At 55.5% G+C, this 16,283-nt stretch overlaps 1 protein-coding gene across 2 annotated transcripts in view; it reads left to right on the forward strand.

Moving 5' to 3' along the window:
* CACNA1I (calcium voltage-gated channel subunit alpha1 I) overlaps positions 1-16,283 on the forward strand; it is a 116,233-nt gene that overhangs the window by 37,457 nt on the left and 62,493 nt on the right. For both annotated transcript variants that reach the window (XM_078076647.1, XM_078076648.1), the window contains exon 5: positions 12,807-12,904. In XM_078076647.1, coding sequence (XP_077932773.1) covers positions 12,807-12,904 — 98 coding nt within the window. The remainder of the gene's footprint in view (positions 1-12,806; positions 12,905-16,283) is intronic.

The raw sequence follows: 16,283 nt of genomic DNA on the forward strand, positions 1-16,283 counted from the left end.
GCTCACAAGCTGTTGCTGTGGGGAACTCACCTGGCAGCCAATCCCAAATGGGGACAGCCCGATGTGCTAGAAAAGTCTTTCTTTCACTGAACCGAATTTGTCTTCCCGTAGCTCCTATCTGATGGGAACATTCATTCACTTATTTGTTTACAAAATCAATATTTATTGAGCACCAGCTACACACCAAGCCTTGTGCTAGACAGGGGTGGGGGGGGGCCCCTGGGTTGAACAAGACAGATGCCATTGTGATCTCATGGTTTAGAAAACAGATATAAAACAGAGAATACGATGCTAAGTAAATTCTAAATTGAGATCGATGCTGTTGTAAGGAAGTGTAGAGGACCATGCGGTTGTGGAACAGGGACCTGATTGACACAAGCGGGGTGGAGTATGCTCCCTGAAGAAGAGAGGCCCTGCACGGTGAGTAAGAGCTGAACAGGCGGAGGATGGGGGTAGGGGGTCTGGGGTAGAGGGGACAGAATGCAGAGGGCCTCAGGTGCTGTTTGGGGAAGGGCTTGAGGGGGATGTTGGACCCTGGGGATCCCGGAGGAGGGGGTCGGGTGCTGAAAGATGAGGCCAGAGAGGGAGGCGGGGGCCTGATTGCACAGGGGGCCCAGAGCCTGCAGGCGGGCGCATCTCTGACAGACTCATGACAGTCCTTCAGAATTTGGAAGGACCCTGAGATCATGACCTGAGCCAAAGGCAGATGCTTAAGCGACTGAGCCACCCAGGCGCCCTCCCTTTCTTTACATGAAATGTCCTCAACACCTGCCACCATTTGTCAAAGGATAGGTGAGGCGGCCTCACCTGCTGGGCGAGGCTCCCGTGGTGCCTGGCTGGGGGTAGGTCCCCAGCCTCCCAATGATGGCTCATGGGGCAGAGAGAATGGGTTGTCCTTGTCCCAGTGCCACGTGGTGACCTGTTGAGTGGCTGTGCTCCCTGCCACCCCCTGGTTGTGTTCACTTTCCAAGCCAGGTCTCTCCCATCCTGGAACTAAACACAGCTGACCTTTACTTAACCCAAGTACCAAACTTTGCTTTTTTTGCTATTAATTTTATCTTACAATGATCTCTTGGAGTCCTGATTCAGTCACTCATTACATTTACTTCCTGTGCTTGATCAGCTCAGGATAGTGAGTCCTGTGGCACCTCACTAGAGACTCTTTCAGTGTGTGACAAACCTCCAGTAAGCATTGGGTTATAGTTGAACCCACTTCACTGTCTCATTTAAACCACTTTTCTGCTTTTGTCCATTAAGAGGTCATGAAATATTCAATGGCATTATTGTTGAACTTGAGATATTCTTTATTTCTGTATCTCCCTCGGTGCATTGTGCTGGTAATTCTACCTCCTCCCCTAACCAAGAACATGAATGGCCATTGCCATCTGTGAGGAGGGGCCTGGGCACTTCTGTTAAAAGCTTCCCCAGAAATTCCAATGATGATTCTCTTAGGTGAACCAGGGCTGGAGGACTGGCCTGCAGGGACCTCTCCAGAATGAGGCTGATCCTTGCTAAGGGTGTGGACCCCTGCCTTGGATGAGTGCAGAGAACGGGAGCTGCTCTGAGTCGGAAAGCCCTTGGAAGCTTCCAACTGTGATGGCATCCCAGAGAGGGCCTCGATGTAGGAAAGTGGAACAGCTAAGGGATGAGCATGAGCAGACCAGGAACAGGCATCCAGCCTCTCCACTCCTCAAACACATGCACAGCCTTGCACCCCTTCTCAGTGCTCCTCAAAGTTCAAGGAGCAACAGGATCTCTGGGGTACATGTTACAGTGCAGATTCCTGGGCCTCACCCCAAGGATCCAGACCCAGGGAGTATGGAGGGCCTAGGAATTTGCATTTCAGCCAAATGCCCGGGTAGCCCCAATGCAGGTGCTCTCGTTCATTTGGCCCTCAAGATGCCCTTGACTGGGAGCGCTTCAAGTGGAGATGAGCATTCCTAGTTCTGAGAACCCCAGGAAGGGGAAGAAGCATGAGGAAGGCCCCCTCTCTGATCTGGGGCCAGGATCTGAGTTAATTCTCATGACAGGTAGATGTACTTCGTGAACAGAACCGTGAGGACTCCCCCTAAGAATTTCTATCATCATTAAAAATATTAACACAAATAGCAGTAATGTCAGTAACTCAGCCCCTTAGCCAGGGAGCGAGAAGGAGGGGCTGGTCAGTGTCCATCACACCCTGGGATCTCTTCTCCTGAGTGAGTGAGTGCACACAGGGAACAGCTTGCCCACCCTGACTTTTACAGGCTCTTAGGAAATGAAATGTCAATTGTTCCTCAACCCTGGGCTAGAGCTTTCTAAAAAGAGCAGGCAGGCACGTCCCCTCTGCAGTTGCTTGCTGAGAGTTCCTTTTGTCTGAAGTGCCCGTCCGTGGTTCTTTAGAAAGCAGAGGGAATTGAGTCTTCCTGGGCTCCATCCAGGGGTGTGATAAAAAGTAAGAGCATCTACTGTTTGCCAAATACTCACTGTGGGCCCAAGCTGTGCATTGTCTGGTTTAATCTTCAGACTGGCTCTGTGAGGGACGGACTGTGGTCAGTTCCATTTCACAGATGTGGTCCTGTAACCGGGAGAGACCCGCCCACAGTCACGAGCTGGTAAGGGAAAGGGCCAGGAGGTGAACCCAGGGAGCTAGGCTCCAGAGGCGGGATTGAGTCCTGGTTCTGTGTAACTTGCTGGGATGCACTTGGCTGCAAGTAATAGAAAACTCAACCAGTGGTGGCTCGAGTAAATCCTGGGGTGTTTTTCCAACATAACATGAAGTTCTGAAGTCGGTGGGTGCTGATGATGGCTCTGTGTCCTGCGGGCTAATGTCCGTGATTTTCCAGGCCTTTCTTTCATGGTCACAAGGCAGCTGCTGAAGCTGTGGGCTTCGTGTTTGCATTGAAGGAAGGAAGGATGAAAGGAAACAGGGCTATGCCAGCCGCGAGTGTCCACTTGGATCAGGAAGACATTTTCTTTCCTAGATCCTTCCCCTGTGCTAGCACACTTGGCCAGAGCTGGGTCTTGTGGCCATCTTTAGCTGCAGGGAAAGCTAGGAAAATAGAAAACATCATTGAATTTGGCTCAATCAACCAAGAATTGTTCCCTGGGGCCAGGCAGGATTGGAAGAAGAGAGAGTGCACATTACGTGGGCAACTCTCAGAATGTGCCACATTCCTCTCCTACGGCCTGAGTTTCTCTGCTCTTGGCCAAAGCTGTGGCCCTACCATGTTCCCAAGCCTAGTTGGAGCCTCCGGAGCTCTGTGTGTGATCTATTGAGAAGTTTAAAGTCAAATCCAACCCATGCAGCCTGTGCAGAGGCCTGTCCCTGCTTACAGACCGGGCTGTGGTTATGGGTGTCAGAGTGTCATCATTGTGGCTGTTTCCAGAAGCCTTTGGAGCTGGCCTCCCTCCGGCATGACTCTTGTGCATCATCTGTGAGTCAGGGAAGCACTCCTTATGTCAGCAAGACCAGGGCACCCTCCTGGTATTCACGTCTTTACATCCTGATTTATCCTGGGCTCTATAGGTCTGTCTACTCCAAGCACTGGGTGCTCTGAGGGCAGGGCTGAGGCTGACTCATCATCCCAGAGTCTCCAGAGCTTGGCTCTGGGCCAGCATGGAGGGGGCGTCTCCATGACTTGTTTGTTTGGAATCTGTTGTGCCCAGGCACTGTGGAGCTGTGGGAGGGGGTATCTGGAGCCTTTTTCTTTCTTTCTTTTTTCTTCCTTCCTTCCTTCCTTTCCTTTCCTTTCTTTCTCTTTCCCTTTCTTTCTTCTTTCTCTCTCTCTCTCTCCCCCTCCCTCTCTCCCTCCCTTCTTTCCTTCCTTCCTTCTTAAAGATTTTTTATTTATTCATTTGAGAGAGAGAACACCAGAGCAAGAGCATGAGCAGGGGGAGGGTCAGAGGGAGAGGGAGAAACAGACTTCTTGCTGAGCAGGGACCCCAACGTGGGGCTCAATTTCAGGACCCCGGATCATGATCTGAGCCAAAGGGAGATGCTTAACCGACTGAGCCACCTAAGTGTGGGGCCACTTTCTTTAAGCTGAACTGGCATTGGGTGGGTGTGGACCTGGTTAGATTACAATGGGAACCTTGGGGTGGATGGTTTTCTCATTTGCTGTGGATTAGAGTGGATGAGAGCGATGATAACCGCTTAGGTTTGTTTCCATGGATACAGGATGCTACATGCTTTGAGGGGTAACGGGTAAATCACCAGATTCTCAGGCCACAGGCTGACAAGCCGGACACCAGTCAATCATGAATCAGGAAGGCCTCTCTCGGTTACACAGGACAGGAACCTGCCCATCCTAGTTTAAGTTTATCGTTTCCTTTCCTGAAAGCCGCAGGGTCTCTGGCTTCAGGGCCCATTTGATCCAGAATCCTGGAAGAGATCACTAGACACTGTGTCCTTCCATCCTACAGCTCTGCTCGTTACTCTGTGCTGACATACACCCCGGCAGCTTTCCTCCCAGGGTGCGGGTGATGGAGGGCAGCCCTGGGCTCAGAGCCCACTCTCTTGGATTCACTGAAAGGGGACCTTCCTTTTCACGTCACTCCAAAGAGTGTGGAACGTAGCTTCCTTGACTTGGATTGGCTGGCGTGGGTCATGTGCTCATTCCTGAACCAATCACTGCGGCTGGGATGAGGCTGTGCTCTGATTGGCCAGAGCTGGGTCAGGTCCCATCCCCTGGACAGGGTGCGAGGCCGGCCCCACCCACGCCACGTGGCCTGAGAGTGGGGAGGGTAGACTTTGCAAAATGCCAGGACTCTTTCCCTAAGAGCGGAGAAGGAAGGGGGCTCTGGGTAGGCAGAAATCAGCAGAAATCAGCTGGTTTAGCAGAAGTAGTGTTTACTGACTGCGCTGCGCTCTCTTAGGTCCTCACAATCCCAGAACTTGGGGGAGGGGGTGGTTAACACCATGTCGCAGATGTGGAAACGGAGGTTCAGAGACATCAGCAGCCTGCCCCAGGTCATACAGCTTGTATGGGCCAGATCCGGGATGTGCTCAGATACGGCTGCTCCAGGGCCCATGCTGACTCATAGTATGAGGGGTTTTACCTTTTCAGAGGCCAAAATATTCCAGTCCATCTGCCCCTGAGGACGTGGGCAACTTCATCAGCCCTCAGAGGGCTGCCAGGTGGGTCCTCTGAGAGGGACCTTTACCCCCAAAGTCTGGTAGAGCCCAGAGTGTCTGTGTCTGGTTCCCAGCAACTGTGTCCACTGATCCCGCCCAGACTATGCTGGTGTAACCGGGCTAAATTTCATGAAGTGGACATCATGAGGCGTGTTTGGGACCTATACTTAAAAATGATGTATTGTTGTTTATCTGAAATTCAGACTTAACTGGGAATCCTGTATTTGTGTGGCAACTCTACCCAGAGATAAAGTCACTGGAGTATTGTCACCTGAGTGGACCCTTGTCTAGAGAAGACGTGGGATCTCCTGCTGCTGCGGTCCCCAGGGCTACCCTGGATCCCACCTGCCTGGGGTCTGTGTATGCAGCCTTTCCTTTGACTTTGTGGCCCCAAATCTTCCCTTGATTCTGAACTTGGCCTGAGTTGGTTTCAGAGCATCCGTTTCTTCAACAGTCAAATGGGCTTAAGAACCTCTGTTTTCTGGTTTCATAGAAATAGTGTGAGGATGTATGGGTAGAAGTGACCTGTAAACCAGAAAGTGCTGGCCAAGGTCAAGGGTTAATGTGATTGTTCCCTAATTCTCTCTTTCCATTATTTCTTCCCTCCCTCCTTTCTTCCTTCCGCTGAACACCTACTATGTGCTAAGTGCAGGGTAGGGGTGTAGGCTGGTGGTCTAGTTATCCACTAGAGCAAGCCTGAATCATCACAGAGCTGCCTCCTGACAGATGATCTGCCATTTCCAGCATCTCAGCTTCCTTTCCATTAGCTACATCTTAAATTACATTTTAAGAAAGCCCCCATGGGCCCCTTGCAAAGAGTGAGGAAACACCCTATTTTTATCAGCAACACACAGGAATCATCTCCTGGGAGGGGTATTTCCTGGAAAGATGTTAAATCTCAGTCACTTTATGTTGCTTCTTGTCAGCTCCAAGCTTTTTTTTTTTTTCTGATCTTGTCCCTCAAGTTCTGTGTGTGACAAGCTGGTGTGGAGAGCCCGCCTCTAAGCCAGGCCCTGGGCTGGGACACTGGGGACCCAGTTGGGACTCTGAGCCCGCCCCTGCCCTGAGGAACTGGGACATGACAGAGCACACGTTAGAGCCAGAGGTGCCCTCCTAGAGGACAGTGGGACAAAAGGCAGGCGAGCTCAGTTCAGGGGTGGGATCTGGAAAGCACAGGTAGGACTGGCAGATGCAAAGGCAGGTAGCTTGGAAAAAGCCTGGGGCACTGTGGGAGCATGGGATGCGCAGGTGCCCCTGGAAGGCAGGGCACGTGGCAGACAGTGCTGGGGTCACGTCAGAGCTTCTGGAGGCCCTTCCTGCCTGGGCTTTCTCAGGCAGGAGGTGGGATTCAGGGAGGGGTTTAAGCAGGCATATGTGATTCGTGGGCAGGTGTGAGCTGAGGCGGGGAATGAGGCTGTGACAGAGGAAGGAACTGCTGGTGCTTCTTTGGCTCCTCCTTGGGCCAGGCCCTGGTCTTTTTTTTTTTTTTTTTTTAAGATTTATTAATTTATTAGAAAGAAAGCGCACGTGAGAGAGTGAGAGTGTGTGCAAGTGGGGGGAGGGGCAGAGAGAGAGGCAGAGAAACTCGAGCAGACTCCCCGCTGAGCTCAAGCCTGACACGGGGCTTGATCTCATGACGCTCAACTGACTGAACCACGCAGGCACCCCGGGGCCAGGCCCTGTTCTAAGCACTGAATCCGTATAGGAGCACATTTCATTCTCCCCACACCCCTGGGAGGTCAGTGACTTGCCCAGGGTCACATAGCAGAGCTCGGGTTGGGACCCAGGCTCCATACTCTAACCACTGGGTAAAACTGCCCCCGAGGATGCTGACCCTATTCCGTGTACTGCCGTGTGTGGTGGGCTTCCTGGCCACCTGACCAGATGAGGGGGGTGCTTGGGGGCCAGAAAGGCGGCTGGCCTGATGCCTGATGGGAGGGGGCGGGCTGGGCAGAGCTCCTGGATCCCATGCTCCCGGGCTGTGTGATCTGGGCTCTTTCTGAGCTTCAGCTTCCAAATCTGGCAGTGGCCATAATCCCACCAGGGGGAAGGTCAGGAAACCCTTCTGAATTAGCCAGGACTCTGAGTTGTCAATGAGAGAAAGCAAAGGCAAATGGGGCCCAGGCCCCAAAGGGAATGTATTGGCTCATAGAACTGGAAAAAGCAGAGGGCAGATCTGGGATTCGGATAGAGGGAGTGCTCAAACCATATGGTCAGGATCCTGCCTTTCTCCAGCTCTGGACTCAGCCTTTTTTTGAGTTGGCAGAATTCTTAGGCCACCACGGAGGCAAGATGGCCATTAGCGCCTTAGGGTTTCCAGGCAGTAGCCTAGCCAAGGAGAGCCCTCTTCCCTGTTGTCCCAGCTCAACGGCCGGGCTGTCCCTCATGGCCCACCTGGGGGTCCCATGCCCATCCTGAACTAGTCACTGTGGCTGGGGGATGGTGTCCGCTGGTTGGCCGGGCCTGGGTCTCTGGGCCTCTCCTGGGAGCCAGGGGATCTGGGGGTGGGGGAGGGAGGCTCCTCAGCAGGAATAGGTAGGGTTGTGCCCTGAAGAGCAGATGTCTTTTCTCCCAGCCCACTCTGGAATGACCCCACCTGAGCCCCTCTCCTCAAGGACAGCCCCGGAACTGGGTTCAGCTACTCTCTTCCTGGGGTGATGTCAGGACAGAAGTGTTCGCTTTAAAGCAAAATTACTTACCTAATTAGGCGCTTGGGAGCTGGCAGGAGGTAGTGGGGGTTTTTGTTGATTTTTTTTTTAGACTTTTAGCACCGAAAGCTGTGTGATAAAGTAACTGTGTAATTAGGAATTAATTTCTCACTCCCATAAGTGATGTCTTACTTGGGGCCCGAGGGAAGTCAGCCCAGTGGTTATTCACCCATAGAGTGACCCCCTCTTCACCTTCTCTTTTTTGGAGGGGGGTCTCCCACAGCTGTCACCTAGAGTAGGAGGAGGAGGAAGGAGGTAGCTTCTTTTGTCACCCGTGTTATTCATGCTAAGTAGATCCCTGAGTGCCTACTGTTTGCTGTGTGGGCCTGGTGTGGGAGTATGTCACAGAAGGAGGGGGGTGCATGGCCAGGCTCACCCCACTCTGGTCCCATTCTGAGGCCCACTCCACACAGTCTTTCAGCGGGTACTGGTTGTGCCCCCATTGTCCACAGCAGTGATCCTCTCATGAACAGCCCCTCATTGGCTTTTCTCTGTTTCCTCCCCTCCCTTGCCACACTCCTTGGGATCACTGCCAGAGCTCTTGGCTCAGGGTCTGCTTTGGGGGAACCCATGCTAGACAGGAGGAATGAACAGAGTGTGGAATAAGCCAGAGCAGAGAGGGGTCAATTCAGCCTGCGGTGTATGGAGGGGGTGAGCGGGGGCTTCATGGAGGAGATGGTCTTGAAGGAAGGCTGGGAGCAAGGGGGAAGGGGCACTGAGCAAAGGAAAGGGGGCAAGAACAGGGTGTATTTGGGGAGCTTGACAGGCCTAGGGTGATGATGTCTCAGCTGTGTGGTGTAGGAACAGGGGTTGGGGAAAGGGACGGCCAGACTGGAGGGCCTTGTAGGCCTTGGTCAGGGGCATAGACTTTGTTTTGAGGACAATGGGGAGCCACTGAGGGTTTAAGTCAGGGAGTGATACAGCTAGATTTGAATTTTAGGAAGTTTTAGCTGACTGAGGAAGGGGTGTGGGGTGGGGAGGAAGCAAGAGACAGGAGAATAGTCAGGAGGCTGCTGTGGTTGTCAGGAGAGAGGGACGGTGACCAGACTAGGGCAGGGGTCAGGGAGCTGTGAGCAGACTGTCCCAAGATGGTGCACAGAGTCACTGTTAGGACAGCGTGGTTCCCGGGGGATAGACTTAAACCCACAGTTCCACCCTCCTAGCTATGTGCTCTGCCCATCTCGCTCCATCCTTGTCCAATGTCCCCCTTTCTATCCTCTTTCCCTCAGAGAAGAATGAGAACTCCTGGATTCTTCACTGTGTACTTATTGTGTGTTCTTTATCACTGAATGCATTTATACCCTGTCTTATTCCTCCAGAATAAGGTGCAATATAACATCCCCAAGTAGAAATATAGAAGAGAGGGTTAGAACCTGGTAGGAATGTTTAGGCAAGTGGATTTCCTGGAAGGATCTTTCTTGCTGCTAATAACTCAGTAACTCATCACCTTTCCTCTTTTGACTGGACTGCCAGGAAGCTCAGAGCTAAGATTCCTAACACTAAATTCTCAAGAAATTTCTCTCTTTTTAAAATTTTTTTAAAAAAAGATTTTATTTATTTATTTGACAGAGAGAGAGATAGCGAGAGCAGGAACACAAGCAGGGGGAGTGGGAGAGGGAGAAGCAGGCTTCCTGCCGAGCAGGGAGCTCGATGTGGGGCTTGATCCCAGGACCCTGGGATCATGACCCGAGCCGAAGGCAGACACTTAACGACTGAGCCACCCAGGCGCCCTCCAAGAAGTTTCTCATGGGAGCTTTTCAGTGGACACCCTGAGGGCTGGAAGTGATGAGGTCTCAGGGGCATTTTTGCAGTAGACTGCAGAAGGCGTGTTCCCTCACCGAAGACCTGGAGGGTCGCGTCAGGGGGAAGGGAGGAAGGGGCTGGGCCAATGCGTCTCTCTGGGCCTGCCAGGCAGTGGCTGCTTCAGTCCACCTCAGAGATGGGCATGAGTCTGATCAGCCTCCCATGAGCTGGTTGGGATCTGAGAGGTGCTCAGATCCTAAAGCTTCCTAACTCTGGCTAATCATAGGCCTTGGTGACATTCACCAACACCCTGTACCTCACTCAGAACCCAGGGGCCAGTCCCCTCCTTGTTTTAGAGAAACACGAAGGGAAAGCTTGAGCCTGGATAGGCTGGGCATCTGTAGATGTTTCCTATCCTTGGTCCCGGCCTGTCCCCGGGGCAGGGCCGGGACAGGGCGGCAGTGAGCAGCCTGCCTTAATTAAGAACCAGTCATTCCAGTCTCCCACAGGTTCTACTTAGGGGGACATGGAGCCCCTGGAGCAGTGTGAGGCAGGGCCAGGGGACAGGCAGGGTTGGCCTGAAGGCACCCATAGTGGGGAGCCCTGGTCCAGGGGAGTGTGGGGAACAGTGCAGTGGGTTCCAGGTAATGGGGAGGCTCAAACGGGTTAACGCAGGTAAGGAATGAGAACTGCCTGGCAGGCAGTAGGCCCTCAAACACCACGTGCTTTTCTCTGTCTAGCCATCCGTCTGTGAAGCATCTATTTATTTTTATTGCGAGATTTCATGGGGATGGGAACAAATCCTGGGCCGTCACCTGCCAGAGCTCAGCAGGTGTGCCCTGGGGCTCCCGAAACAAAGGATCCCAGTGGGTTCAGTCGGGCGGAGTCTGGGAACCCCCACCCCAGCACCCCCAGCAAAGCACACACGGAGCCCGGGGGGCCCAGCTGTGCCCAGGGCATGGTGCTGCCCCTGTGGGCAGCATGGAGGGAGCATGGAGGGAGCCAGGGCGGAAGGAAGAGGGTGGGTGGGGGAGGGGCAGGGGGAGGGGCTGGCTGGAGCTGGGGCGGCTCTCCTAGACCTGGGGTGTGAGTGTGTGTGTGTGTGTGTGTGTGTGTGTGTGTGTGAGCGCCTGTTTGTGTGCCTGTGTGTGCCGCCCCCACAGGGCCTTCATCGCACACATCTCCCTGGCTGCCTGGAGAGCTCTTTCTACAAAATACGAAAATGACAGTTGGCTCGCCCACACACGGAATCCTCATACAGCTCCACTCCCTCGGTGCCCCTTCACACATCACCCTCTGTCCTCACCCACTGCCCCTGGGCCGGCCTCAGCCTGCACCCTCTCTGCCAGGCTGCTGCCCCTAGCACCCCTCTCTCCTCCTCCTCCTCCTCCTCCTCCTCCCCCCTCTTCCTCCCCCCTCTTCCTCCCCTCCCCCCCCTTCCTCCCCTCCCCCGCCCCCCTCCGGCTTCCTTTTTTCTCCCCCTTCTTTCCCTCCCCTCCCTCCTCCTCTTCTGCCTCCCCTCTTTGCTCCCCCAGGTCTCCATCTCTAGTTCTAATTCTCTGTCACTTTTTTGGTCACGCCCCCTCTTCTGAATTTGGGCTCTGGTAGGAGTGTGTGTGGATGAGGGTGTCCAAGGAGTGAGTGTGTGTGTGCGGGTGTGTGACTGCATGCGACAGAGAGCATGGGAGCCAGAGCCTGTGCCCCAGAAAGCTGGGGGCTGGATGGAGGCATCTCAGGCAAAGAAGCTTTCGCTCAGTTATTCTTCCAGCAGCGGGAGGGGGCGGTGGCTTCACAACAGTTGGACAAGTTTGCATGGTGTGTAGGAAAAGCCTTCATTTCCCCGCTGATGGGAGTGACAGGTGGAGCCCCGGGGTGGAGGATGGGGGGCGGGGAGGGGGAGGAAGGGTCTGGTGGTCTGGTGAGCGGCACGGGGCGGGGGCGGGGGGGTGGGGGCCAGGCCGAGGCTGTAGGCCTGGTGGGGGGGGGCGTCCTTCAGGGGGGAAAGCAGGGACAGGTAGTAACGGAGCAGGTAGGATCTGATGGAAGCCAGGACACCACAGAGGGGACCCCAGAGATCTGCCTCCAGTGGAGATCTGGGAAGACTTCCTGGAGGAGACAAACTGCCTCCAAGGCGTTTCAGGGCCGGTTGCATGTGGAGAGGGAGGGTGGACCTGTTTGATGAGGCCTCATCTCTGCCTTTGGGTCTCTCCCTGGCTCCAGTGGGTACTCCTGAGGGGTGGGACCAGCTCTGAGTCATTCTTGGGTGTGTAGCACCCACACTGGCTTGGTTCATCGCAGACTCTGGTGTGGAAAAACTTCCAGGACTCTAGGGGCATCTGCCTGGATCCTTAAAGCATGAGTAAGGTTTCAGTGGACAGAGATGAGAAAGGCAGCATCCCAGGCGGAAGGGACGGTGGGCGCAAACGCTTGGCATGGGGAGTGCAGTGAGCCCATGAGGCTGGAGCCTGGGTGCCTTGCAGGGAGCGTGCCCAGGAGAGCGTGGAAGCGAAATACAGTGTGCCTGTGACATCCGCGGAGATGGGGCCTGTGATACCTGGACCGCTGTGAGCCCGTGGTTGGGCTCAGAGGCCTGGAGAGCAGACAGGGAGGGGCAGGTGTGGTGTGGGCCTGGCTGGGTGACCTGGGCCATGCGATGTCACCTCTCTCTGGTTCCTCTCCTCATCTGTAAACCTGGGCATCTAAGCTAGGCTTGCTGGGGGCCTGGGGGCTCGGGGAGATATAAGCACAGGGGGCTCGGCTCTGGGCCTCTGCTGGCAGCCAGGACTTGACACTGCAACTATGATTTTGCCCTCTGGTCACCACCTGGGGTCAGCCGGGGGTCTCCCCTGCCTTGGTTCTCCCCTGCTAGCTTTCCCTGCTTCAGAGGCTGCTGGGGAAGCAAGGGCAAGAGCCACCTGGCACAGTGCTGGGCACTCAGTGGGGACCCCAGGGCTCTGCTCCTCTGCTCCCTCTGCCCCTCCCCCCCCCCACTGCATCTGTTGGAATCCCCAGGATGGTAGGAGCCAGATGCCACCAGGTCTACTTACAGAGGGGGCAAGAGCCCAGACCACACAGCTGACTGGGCCATAGCCCAGATTCTGGCCCCGTTCCTTACCTCTCCCCTCCAGGCGGCCGTGGGCACGGATGGGCGTACATGGGTGGCTAGATGGCCATGGCCTGGTCCGTGGCCCTGAGTGTGTCTCCTGCTCTGTCCCTTACTCTCCCCCCTTTCTCTGCAGGATGGTCGAGTACTCCCTGGACCTTCAGAACATCAACCTGTCGGCCATCCGCACCGTGCGTGTCCTGAGGCCCCTCAAAGCCATCAACCGTGTGCCCAGTGAGTTGGCTCCCCGCTTTTGCCCCCCTGCCCCCCTCCCCCAGCCATTCCTGCACTAGGACGAGACTGACCAGCACCTTCCAGTGCCTGTGCTGGGCATGGGGATCCTTCAGTGACCAGACAGATGTGGGTCTTGCTCCCACCAGGCTCATGGGCCCGTATTTGGGCCTGAAGACGCTGGAGGGAGGTCCCGGTACCTCTGAGTCCCGTAAGAACTTGAATGGCAGCATTTGGGGGAGTCTGGCTTTTCAGCGACAAGGCTCCTTGTGGGGGGTGGCTGTCGAGGGGGACACGTGTGTGAAAAGAAGCTGCTTAGTTTGAGGGAGCGCATCATGCCGCCTTTCACTGGGGAGGGGATCCCCAGATTCCTCACTTGCGCTGACTTAGGACTCAAGCTCCATCACCCAACCACACGCCTCCCCGCCCCACATCAGGACCTACCCATCCATCTGTCTGTCCACCCGCCCAGTGTTGAAAAGTTATGTTATAACAACAAGCCCTGACGTCTGCCCAGATTCATAGTGTTCAGAGCTTTTCCATCTCCATGATTTCTCGTGAGCCTTATAATTCCTCTGTGAGGGAGGTGGGCTGTTCTCACGGTTCTGAGGTGAAAAGACCAAAAAGACCGAGACTTGGAGATGCGAATTAACTTGCTCAAGAGGCCTCCTGACTTCCCGAGCACTGTTCTTTCTACTACCCTGAGTTAGGAATAGGATGGGGGACGGGGAAGGAGAGGAGGAGGGAGCACTCGGCCTGCATGGGGTTTCAGCCCTGTCAGGGAAGGACAGGAACTTTTATGAGCACCTTCCCACCTCCTGTGTGGTATTTGGCATACTGATGGCTGACTTAATCCTCTCGACAACCAGGGTGAGGCTCAGAGAGGGGAAGCAGTTTGCATGATGTCACACAGCAATTCAGCGGCAGGACAGGGTTCTGCGCAGAGTTCCGTCTGCCCTGAGCCCAGCTCTTTCCCTGGCTCTCTCCGAACCCTTGCTTCTCTTCCTTGCCCGAGCCTCAGTTTCCCTGTCTGCAGAAGAGGGGAGGTCCTCTGGCACCTCTTCCCCCTGCAGAGTCAGAGTGGTCCTCATTCCCCCCCGCCCAATTCTCAGTCTTGGGGCCTTGGGGCTTTGTCACCTGCTCCACCCAGCCAACCCTCTCCACAGCCCGTCCGCGGTGAGAGCCCGTGGGGCTGGCCTGACTCTGGGCAGGCCTGCTAGGGCAGTGGAGGGCAGGCCCCAGGGTATTTATGGAGCAAGATGGGTGGCCAGATGGTAACTTCATTCTGAGATGGGCAGGCCGGGCAAAGTATGGAGGGGATCCTGGGGGCGCACATATGGGGGCACCTCCCCACACGTGAAGGTTGACATGATGGGAACCCTGGGAGCCCTGAGTGCTACTCTGATGGTCCTGAGGAAGGATGGGGAGGCAGGGGATGGGTACGGGTGAGTGATGAGGAGCAAAGCTGTGAGGGGCGTGGGGAGAAGCAGTTCAGTGCGCTTCCCCCTTGGTCCCCTCCCACTGCTCTGGGGAGACTCCCTTGGGGGCAGGGTGGGGAGGTGCCAGCTTCTCTCTATCCTTCCCACCCCCACCAATCCTACAAGGTGATCCTAAAGATTACCTAGTTCAAAACCATCTTTAGCCCATTGAACAAATGAAGAAAAAAAGGCCCAGAGAGGGCCTCGAGAAGTCCAAGGCCACACAGCAGGCAGCCTGGAGCCCAGGCGTCTAACCAGCACACCTGCCACAGTGTGTGTTCCCCTCCCCTCATGCCCCACCACCCTTTACTGGGGAAGCTGGCCACGAGATGGACTCCCTTCATAGAGGGCCACAACTATGCCTAGTACGTGGAAGTCGCTCAAGAAATACCCGTTATGTGGACACACGGGGCAAGTGTGTTGAGCGGTTGTCCCGTGCCAGGGCCACAGTGCCGTCGGTGCTCAGAGAGGTGCCCAGGCATCGTGGAGCACGTGGGGCACGACATGGGGAGGGTGGGGGGCTGGTGGTCCAAGAAGGTGTCCGAACTGAGACCCAGTGCGGCCCGGGGATTAACCAGGCCAGGGAGTGTTTTGGAAACGCCCGGCAAGAGTGAGGAGCATGGGGGGGGGGCGAGCTGGCCTTAGGATGGGACTGTGGGTGAGTGATGGCCGGGTCCGGGCCGGACGGGACTGAGAGAGCAGATGCCTGGAGGTCCCAGGCCTCACCTTGGGTTGTTATCGGGGAAGCCCAGCGTGTGGCCTGAGCAACCTCAGAGGGAGGGCACGGGAGGGGCCACATTTCTTCTGTCTCCCCCTCCCCCCCAGCCCTCCCCATTGCTGTCCCAGGCAGCCACCCTATGGCCACTGTCGCACCCCTGGCCACAGAGCCCACAGGCCGGGACCCCTTCCCAGAGATGTGTGTGCACGTGCCGGGTTTGTACACCATCCTGCATCCTGAACCTCCAGGTCTTGGGAACGGTGATGTGACGGGACATTTGAGAAGAGAAGGTCTGGGGGGGAGGGGACAGGGTGTGGGTCTCTCTCCATGGGGGATCTCTGTACATCTGTGTGTGGGTGCATGTGGGTGTGAGGGCCTCTGTGGCCACAGGAGACCACGTGTGAGTACATGCACGTGCACGTGGGATGTGTGGTGCCCGTGTCTCTCCCTGCCCCCCTCCCTCCCTCTCCCGCAGCCCTGAGTGAGGAGCTCATTAGGCAGCTCCTGGCCGTGGAGGTCACTTCCCGGCCCCCCGCAGCAGCCTGCCTGGTTCTCTGGAGAAGGGCAGCGATGGGCCCTGTGCCCCCGAAGCCTCCAATCTGGGAGGCTGCGTGGCCTGGAGCGCCCGGAGAGAAGGAAGTGTCCTTCCTCAGGGGCCTCCCGCCTGCTAGTTAATAGGTGTGACTGGGAGGCCCAGGCAGCCAGAGTCGGGGACTGGTTTCCTGCCAGGAGCTGACTGCACCTCTCAGCTGACAGAAGGAATCTCGCTGTCTCAGAACCTGGCCTGGGGGCGTGTTGGGAGCACAGACCCTCTGGGAGCCAAAATATACCCAGTGTGTCCCCTCCCCCAACTTAGAAACCACCCTGTGCTCCTGTTGGAAAGAGACCTTAAGATCAATTCATATTCATGAGGAATTTAGTTAATAGGAGCCTCAGGCTGTTAGAGCAGGTTGGTTGGTCCATCCCCTCCTTTATGGGAGGGGCCGCTTTGGTCCCAGGTGCCACGTCCTCTGCCCAGAGTCGCCAGGGAATGGTGGCATGCGGGGGGCACAAGTTCTTAGAAGTGCCTCCTGGAGAGATTTGGTTGGTTGCCTCCTTTTTTTCTAGATGTTTCCCTGAAACATTCCAAGTCCTCCTGTTCGTCTTTAGAGTTTCTTCTGCCCTGGGACTTGCTCTTTTCAACAAT

This window comes from Halichoerus grypus, chromosome 6 (genome assembly GCF_964656455.1).
Source record: "Halichoerus grypus chromosome 6, mHalGry1.hap1.1, whole genome shotgun sequence".
NCBI classification, from domain to species: Eukaryota; Metazoa; Chordata; class Mammalia; order Carnivora; family Phocidae; genus Halichoerus; species Halichoerus grypus.